Source organism: Daucus carota, chromosome 4 (genome assembly GCF_001625215.2).
Source record: "Daucus carota subsp. sativus chromosome 4, DH1 v3.0, whole genome shotgun sequence".
NCBI classification, from domain to species: Eukaryota; Viridiplantae; Streptophyta; class Magnoliopsida; order Apiales; family Apiaceae; genus Daucus; species Daucus carota.
In genome coordinates this window covers 44,105,720-44,115,147 of record NC_030384.2, presented here as the reverse complement: position 1 = coordinate 44,115,147, position 9,428 = coordinate 44,105,720, and the positions used below count along the sequence as shown (strand labels likewise).

Here is a 9,428-nt window from a genome sequence, read left to right as displayed (position 1 = left end):
TGAGGAAGATACCCTATTTATAGGGTTTTCATTGCGGAAGAGAAGATCAATAATGTCTAGGTATTCAATTATTTTTCGCACATGATTCTCGTTGGCAGGCGCTACATATATTTTAGGGCACTGTACTAGTTTACAAGTCTTTGTTTATTCAAAAGGGCAAGTCACTGAGATATTATTGCTTGCTATCGTACATGATATTAAAGTTGATATACATAATTTGAAATTAAGTATAATATGTGTGCGGTACTGTACTGAGTTGTTTTATCCATAATGTAAGTATATGATTAAGCTGTTAACAGTCTCTAGCTTCAAATCGAAAAGGATAGTTGTGAGATAGGCGATTAGGTAAATTTTATGCGTTTCTAGTTTCGAATTTACTCACGAGTAATATATATTATATATGCAGTTTAGCTTTTCATTTGAAATCTTCTCTCTCTTTTTTTTGATGAAAAACCGTATCAGAATAATTCTGAAAAGCTTAAATACATTTTGTTTTGTGAAATTATTATATTTCACAAATTAAAACCAGAGAAGAATAGAGAAGAGTGTGTTTTTTTTTGCTGGAGTTCAAAAAAAAAATCACCCACAAGACTTGCAATAATGCAATACAGAAGCTGAAATAAATTAAGAAGCCATCCCAAAGAAAATTATAATTAATATTATCAGTGCTTAATTTCAATGACGTGTAGGACGTAGTGATGCTGGGGCAGTTTCAATTCTATACATAGAGCAGGTAAACAAACAACGTCACAGTGATTCGTTGTCAAAATATTTGTATTTATATATATATTTTTATCTTCTTGGGATCTACTTATCACATCTGTTTTTTTTTTTTTGGATTCTACTGTACTAGACTACTAGGTCATATATAAACGTGCATGGCGGAAAACGAAAATGTACCTTATACATTATTACAAGTTTAGCGAGCATAATGCAATAATTTTTGTGGGGCACTATCGTGTTAACAATTCTATGCAGAGATTGAACAAAAAGTTTTCATTAGGTTCGAAAATCTGTTCCGGTGTTTGCCAAGATTGAAAAGAGGATTGCGAGTATAATTTCAGAACATGAGAAATTACATTATATGAGATTCAACATTATATGAAATTACACTCAAATCTGAATTTTTTGATCATGAATACTTCTAAAACTTGTTATGAGTCCCTTGTTATGCGTCTGTGTGTATGATGTTTACATAAGTTCTGACCTTGAAGTAAGCAGTGTTGTTTTTAAATTGCTACAGTGAACACCGGCGTTGTTGTTTAATCATTATACTAGCATAAAAGCCCGTGCGAGGCACGGGATTCTAGTTTTTGTTGTGTTTTAAATAATATTCGTGTGACATCATATTATTTCGAGCATAACTATTACGTCTTTTTTTAACAGAATATGTAAATATGAAATGTAACATTTGCAATCTAATAGCATTGATATATAGTAATAATATGTACTATATTTATAAAAAATTATGGATCAAAAACAACATTTGAACTGATTTTTCTATATTCTAATTCGTTAGGATATAGAGGCCACTATCATATTATCTACATGTTCAAAATTATATTCGAAATTAATCCTGAAACTTTTAGAATTTAAATATATTATATACCTCATTAAAAAGATTTGTAATTTATTGTTAAAAATTATTAAATTATTCCATCCAATATGAAAACTTGTTCTTGATATGTGAATTACGATATCCTAAATCATGATTAGATGAAGATGTGTGGTCCGCGTTGTTTTATATTTATTTCTCTTTTTTTGAGCGCACGTTTGTGTAATAGTTAAGTGATATATGATAGACAGACCATCAACACATTCTTTTATATCATATGTTGCACACACCTTGTGTAAATAATAATTGAAACATATATTGTATGTAAAAGACCCTACCTTACTTTATTATAAAAGCATCAATTGAACTACTAACCTTATAATTGTACCCGAAAAATTTCGGCACGTTTGATGTAGCTTACCCTTTTAATTTTCATATCAATTATATAGTACTTCAATGTCTTATATATTTTTTTGTTAATTTAAAATATTAGATGATTATTACTTTGATACCGCGTGTTATAATATTGTCTTGTTATAAAATATTAATTTTTTATCATTAGTTTTCTGAGCTTATTGATTAAGACTTTTAATGATTTTTCATGTAATTGTTATAAACCAGATCTCAAATAGCAAAAATAGAGTAGATGTCAGTTAGGCACCATGAAGTTCATAAAAATAAGAAATTTTTAGTTTAATTAGTCGTATAGTTACTTTTTTAGTTTTGTGCAAACTCACATTTTTAAATATTTTGATACTCTTATTTCTTAGGGGTGAGTAATGTAGTATATCAAATCAGGTGTTCGATATTCTGGATTATGAAAAACTATTCTTGTTCTATTCCCGTTTAATCAGATATTAGTTTTCACCTTATCGCGTCGGATTATCCATTTCAGAATTAATTATATTTTATTAGTTTAATTTGTAAATGATTAATTAATTTAATTATAGTTTGAATCATTTTATTTAACTCGTATGTTATACATTGATGGATGGCATATTAAAATTATAATTTTAAGACTTTAATATATATATATAACTTATTTCTCTGTGTTATTTTATTTTAAGCAAGTAAAATTTATAACTCAATTCTTTTTAGTAGGTCTCGTGAACACGTTTTATTATTATTTGGTTGACTTTTGATTAACAACATAGAATTTCCCTAAATTCACCTTTGTATCACAAGTTATAATATTTCAAATTCATATATCACCAAAATCACATCATTTAGACATATTTTCTAACACCAAATTTGATGTCTTTGTCACTATTCTTATATCCATAAAAAAAAAAAAAATTAGAAAGATTTGGTTACACGTCGAATTCTGAATTCATAAGTTTAAAATAAAATGTAATCTAAATAAAAATATTCTTTCAGTTATCTTATTTCATGTTCTTCAAAATATTGTAATCTCTTTATAAGTCGCCTTTTATAATTAAAAAAAAAATATGACATAGTCCATGTTGAAAGTCCGTCAATTTTTCCTTTCAAAGACGCTCACCGAAATCTTAGTTTTTGTGCTTATTTCTCACATTCATGAATTAAATTTCTCTATATTGTATCGGTACTCGTTTAAAGTATTAAGTTAGATTTGAATTCGTCCAATTTTATTCAAATATGAATTATATCCATTTTTTGAAATCTGAAACATGGCTCGAGCCCAATTGTTCAAATTCTTTCTCAAATTTAAATTTATTACATAAGTAATTAATTTATGGATATTAATCTATCATGTAAAAAACATATGAGACTTACCTTGAAATAATAACTTAACTCAAATAAATAAATATCGAAAAGAATATAAATACAACAGTTTTAATGTATGAGTTTAATGCTTTTTAATAAAAAGATTAATTGCATGTGTAGCTCAAGTGGTTTGAGTGGTGTAATTGTAATGAAGATGGCTTGGGTTCAAGTCTCATAAATAACATTTTTTTTATATGTATGAGGAGGAGTTATGTTCGGAGTTAGGCTTGAGTTCGGAGCTAGGTAATTTATTTGCTCAGGAGGGAGGTTTGACACGAACGTGTTGGGCTATTATATAAACTAGCGTAAAAGCCCGTGCAAAGCACGGGCCCCTATTATAACTCAATTTTTACAATGATATATATTTGAAATAGATTATAATTAATAAATAAATTTATAGAGTGTTGTCTACCTCTATCATAATTTTAACAAATAACGTTCAAAATATCATAAAAATGATGGTAAATAATATCAACTTTAACAAAAAAAATTTTAATTTTGTTTTTATCAAATTAGAGTTGCTCCCATAAAATTAGGATAACATGCCGGTGCTAAAGGTGCGGCTAAAGCACTCTGCCAAGAAGTTGTTTTATTCTAAATTTTATTTAATGTCCTTCCCAAGAAGTTGTTTTATTCTAAATTTTATTTAATGTCCTTCCCCGAGTTCGTTTGGAAAAAAAAAATAGAGTTTATTTTACCTGGAAATGCACAAAGATCTGAAAGAAAAAGAAGGTAACTGTGAATACAGGACAACATGACATACTACATTTTGAGCGGAAATTCCTTTAACTGATTTTGTTCAGTGTTATAGCATGTATATTCTTAATAATGGCACGTATTGCATGAAATAAGTCATACTTGTGATTTGTAAAGCACTCGATATATTGTCATGCAAAATATATTTTCATGCAGGACCATCATGAGCTACTAAGAATATACATCTATAGGCCTGAATATATTCTTAAGTGGATCCACATCCTGAATGAGAGATCTTAAGCGCAAGAAGAGTAAACATATATGAAATCATCGTATAGGCCTACATCCTGCAGTTATAACTACTGTGGATACTCTGGAATTTGCAACCCCATACAAGAGGAAACACTTTTTAAGCGGTCAATATTATTTGATTCTGACAAAAACAAAATGTATGGTTAAGCGACTTCTTCCAAAACTAACAATGAGATCATTCACTAAAGGAGTGAAAATATCAGGCTCCCCCTCTAATCTGGTCTCTATCTTCATCTAATTTACCACACATTTCTCATTTTGTCATTCTTCTTATGTGCATTTACATGTCCCTCTGCACTTCCCATCCCAATAGCACCTCCTGTGGTTCACCATTAATCAATCTTTCGGCATATCCAGCAGATCAAAGTCCGTTTTCTCTACAAGTTACTCTGATAAAAAGATCTAAAAAGAGATTGTCGTCTGACTTGAGTGTCAGAATCATCGATGGTGTTCTTCCTTCATTTGTTGAAAGAATTCATGTAACATATATATTAACCGACTTGTTTTACAGGTGTCCGGTTTCTTCTTGATTGTGTTTTGATCCTGGCAATCAAGTACACATAATTTATCAAACAACAGGCATTGATAAAACACGATAACACCAACAATTTAATGAGGCAATTTATGAAGGGGATCAATTAACATGGTCGAGGAAGTTGTCGTTCATATACTGAAAACTCTTTAATAAAATCATGAAGTTAATGAAGAATTACATGTTCAATAACCTTACACAACTCTCAGATTTTGTATTACCTCACAACAGCTGCAATCATATTTAGAAATTCTACTAAAATTGATGCCTTATCGGGACTAAACGTGGATCACAATATATAGTTATGAATTTTTCTACGTTTACTTCTCAAAAATTATACAGAGTGTGATACAACTTATAAATAAGTTGGTGGGAGATGTAAAAACTTATACTTAAATGGAGACACCTTATGCATCACGGCTTTTTATTTTAATGAGAAAAATAAGAGGTTCTACCTTATCAAAGTATTTTTTGTTGAAAAAGTATAATTACCAGGGAGTTTCTTTCCCGTCTAGGATCTTCCCCTAAACTTGGTTTCCTAATTTTATCATTAAGCATTGGATTAGAGTCACTGGTGCACACCATTGCCGCTACTCTGTAGCAAAGCCCTTATAATATTTTAATTGTGATATATTCATATATACATAATTCACAATTCCGTCATAAATTTATTGATGTCAATCATTTAAAAGACTGGGAGTTTAGGGTGTTGAATGGATGAAAATACTTTTTGCATTCCTGTCTTTCCTGTGGATGACAGTTTGCTTAGCTAATAGCTCAGGCATTGTAAGTAACAAAACCCAATTATATGACTTAAACTCATCCCGCCAAAATTTATTGAGAGAGCCTAACATTTACCTCAACTCAAAAACATCTTTTCTTTCTAGGGTTAAGAAAACTAATAATACAAATATTATGTCAGTGCTATTGGAGCTCTAAATGACTTGCACATTGTTCTAACCAACTGTTGGCATCATTTAATTTTATATTACTATGAATAAGATGCAAGCAGTACACACAAACATACAATAATCAACAATAAATTGGCCCGATTAGCCAATCAAGGACAATATCGCATATATTTAAAATAGGTATCAATCAATTTATATTATAAAAAAAAGCTCCACTACCTTAATAGAATATAAAAGATAAAATTAAGACATGAAATGTACCGTCTGCAATTTTTTATATGCAAGCTTGGTTAAGATTTATATCTTTAAAGAATATATTTACTATAGGATCTTGTATTCTGATGTGGGTGTGTAATCATATCCCCAGCTCAACCTGAACCATATGACATGCATTTGGTTCCGTGGCTGAGAGCAAGGACAATTTCTAGATTTTCTAATTTGATGCATTTCTTTCTGTAGCCAAATGCAAGTTATTTGCAAAACCTGATAGAAGATCAAGTATTCTTTGTTCTATACTCATTATTCAAATTACAATATTCAAATTATAACAACATTGGGTTTCTCCTGCTTCTTCAGCAAGATACATAACATCCTGGAATTTGAATTTGCATCCTTAGTGACCAAGTACATCAAATTATATTATTAATATTGTCTTATCACCATTAAAATGTAAAAGAAAAGATCAAGACATGAGATGTATGATATGTTATATATTTTGCATAATCTTGGGAGAATATCATTTTAGGCCTTCGTGTCATGAGTTTCCAGTTCAGCCAAGACCATGAATACACACCTACGTGAGAACACAAGATGCTATGGTAAAGATGAAACTATCTGAGTATATAAGTTTGGCCACTTAAAAAAAAGTCTAAAACAATCATCGAGCTCATAGAAGACCATCAACATACACACCAAAACTGTTCAAATTATAATGTCATTACTACTTCCTACAGATAAGATATTACACAAGTATCAGGGCTTTTATCAAAATGCAACAATTTGCAGAACCTGTTTCTAGAGTTCGAAAAAATATATAACTTACCGGGTACTGATAAAACTTATACTTTCATATAGTCAGTTTAAAAAGTTACCAGAGCAAGGGCTTCAAAAAGTCTTGACACATGTGTTATGATTTTGTTCCTGAGAAGGACACTTCCAAGACTTATCTAATTTTAACACAGTATTTGACTCAAATAAAGCAGACTAAACGTGGATCGCAATATATAATTATGAAATTTTAATGCGTTTCCTTCTCAAAAACTATACAGAGTGTGATACAACTTATAAATAAGTTGGTGGGAGATTTAAAAGCTTAGACTTGAATGGGGACACCTTATGCATCAAGTCTCTTTACTTTAATGAGAAAGATAATAGGTTCTACCTTATCAAAGTAATTTTGACTGAAAAAGTATAATTACCAGGAAGTTTGTTTCCCTTCCAGTATGTATCTTCCCCTGAACTTGGTTTTCTAATTTTATCAATAGGCACTGGATTGCAGTCACCGGTGCACACCATTGCCGCTACTCTGTAGCAAAGCCATTATAATAATTTACCCGGGATGAATTCATACATAAGTAATCCACAATTCCATCATAAAATTATTGACGCCAATCATTTAAAAGGACTGGGAGTTCAATTAAATAGATAATAAAGAAAGGCTTAAAATGCAAACCAACACAAATTGTCAGAAAGATATATCATATGCTTATTATTACTTGGATTATTTCTTCCCTTAATCTGATGAACTTCTGAAACTCGGTTTTTGGATCAGTTCCATAAGGCATCTCGTCACGGGGTTCATTATTGTCCACCTACAGAATACAGGGAAATGAGATGACATACATAAGCAATAAATTGATCTGCCAATTTTTTTAATGTGAACTTCTAAGACATAGAATATACATACTGCTGGGAACTCAGAAATTGCATCTCCCAAGTACAGTTTGTCCTGTAATTTAGGAGCACAACCTTCATCGTAGGTGACCGCATTTGACTGCAAACAATAGAAAAGGTGATTTAAAAAAGATAAACATTGAAATGATTCTAAAATGAAATGACATATGCTCCTAGATATATCAGTTACGTCAAAATTAAAAGGCAAATATTTGATTAAGGCACATACTCTCTTAAAGCGAGGCTCCATGCTTCCTGAAAGACCACAACTACAGGTGACTCGCTACCAGTTACACACATCAATCCTTTCCATAAAATTAGTGTCGATGTAACAATCATGCATGTAGATAAAAAAATGCGAGATTGATTACTCCCCCACCACTAGTAAAACAAAATTAGTACGATGAATTTATTTAAAATATAAATAAATTAATGTACACCTTTTGTTCTAGACAAATTAACAAAAGGCTAAAACCCCTGAACTTTAAACTAAGCCTTATAAAAGAATGGAGGACATTCTGTAATTGCAAAATCAAGACGCTGAAAAATATAAATAGATCTCCTTTTCGTAAAAAGGATTACTTGTCAACGTCCAAAACTTTATCTTTTCCAAGCTTGACAGAGAGATTTAAGATTCTGTACAAAAAACATAAATATGCAGGGAGAGAGAGAGGGAGAGGGAGAGAGAGAGAGAGAGAGAGAGAGAGAGATGACCGGTCTGAGTGATAAACTGTCTGAATTGAATAGACTTGACTGAATCTACTTGCTCTCCGATGGCCACCCCATTTCTACAATGACAAATGTCACAACACAAGGAAGTAACATAAATAAATTACCTTCAGTAATTTCCAGGAAAAAAATGTAACCTTTTTGAAATTTATTGGTCACCATATCTCATTTCAATCCCTGGGAAATCTACCAAGATTTTCAAATCTTTTTATAAAAAAGCAAATATTTTCATTACTTAATGAATTCTTTTACCAAATGCACCACATCTATCAAATGTGACAATGCCTTGTTATAGTGATATTTAATTTCCTGAAAAAGAGAATACATCACTAGATATAATGCAAATTAAATCTTCCAAAATTAACAGGATTTTGGAACCATAAGCCTAAACATACCCACAGATTCCCCGGAAGATGATAGGCGCAACCCTTATTGCTCTACCAATTTGCAGGATCAAATCGGCATTAGGCTTCCACCATTTATTGATTTCAGTCTGAAACAATTTGTGATACAGATTTTAGAAACGATGAATGTAGAACTGAATAGGAAGGTGAACACCATATAACAGATGTCTCTTTGACAATCATGAACTATTACAATTTGATAGTGCAGACTGAGATGAGAAGACAGGATAAAAATGTGGAGTTCATAAATAAGCTCCTATAGAATTAATGTATACCTGACCAAAGCCACAATCTGGCACTGTATCACATATCTTCTCCATAGCTATGCGAACAAATCCCAGTCTTGACTTGAGAAAAGCAACCAACAATTTGAAAAAAAAATGATTTTTACTGTGAAAAAAACTATGCCCGCCACGTCTTTTCGAGGAACCATCAATATATAAATAGAAAATGAATCTCTTTCTCCAAAACCCAAACCAGGAGAAAACCTCAACTGAAGAGAGGCAACCCAGCACCAAATAAATCGCAGGCAAGGAGAGAACAGCTAAGCCGAATAAAAGAGCTGGCAGAGAACATGGAGAAACTGCTGCAAACTAAGCAGAAAACGAAGGGACGATGGCATTCCTGAAATTGTCTGTAAATCGAGGGTA

At 31.2% G+C, this 9,428-nt stretch overlaps 1 protein-coding gene across 4 annotated transcripts; it reads right to left on the bottom strand.

Annotated features, from left to right (window-relative positions):
• Positions 1-4,255: 4,255 nt before the first annotated feature.
• Positions 4,256-9,409, bottom strand: LOC108218022 (DNA (cytosine-5)-methyltransferase CMT3-like). Of its 4 annotated transcripts, none has more exons than XR_010291050.1 (7): positions 9,054-9,407; positions 8,770-8,867; positions 7,875-8,433; positions 7,659-7,745; positions 7,468-7,563; positions 7,171-7,277; positions 4,256-4,852 (listed from the first exon to the last, which is right to left on the bottom strand). XR_010291050.1 is itself a non-coding variant. In XM_064091305.1 (6 exons), the coding sequence occupies exons 3-6, from the start codon at positions 7,893-7,895 to the stop codon at positions 7,251-7,253; spliced, it is 231 nt and encodes a 76-aa protein (XP_063947375.1). In that variant the 5' UTR covers positions 7,896-8,433; positions 8,770-8,867; positions 9,054-9,409; the 3' UTR covers positions 5,451-7,250. The 4 variants fall into 4 exon arrangements, 1 of the variants encoding a protein (XP_063947375.1); XR_010291052.1 differs by lacking the exon at positions 4,256-4,852 and adding an exon at positions 4,894-5,436 and having other exon boundaries at positions 9,054-9,409; XR_010291051.1 differs by lacking the exon at positions 4,256-4,852 and adding an exon at positions 5,452-6,545 and having other exon boundaries at positions 9,054-9,409.
• Positions 9,410-9,428: the final 19 nt, after the last annotated feature.

Excerpts from the sequence above, each read along its gene's own strand:
- LOC108218022 (XM_064091305.1), bottom strand. The coding sequence starts at position 7,895 with ATGGAGCCTCGCTTTAAGAGA. Across the intron at positions 7,746-7,874 it reads TGGAGCCTCGCTTTAAGAGA|TCAAATGCGGTCACCTACGA; the intron begins GTATGTGCCTTA and ends TATTGTTTGCAG. Across the intron at positions 7,278-7,467 it reads TAAGGGAAGAAATAATCCAA|AGTAGCGGCAATGGTGTGCA; the intron begins GTAATAATAAGC and ends GCTTTGCTACAG.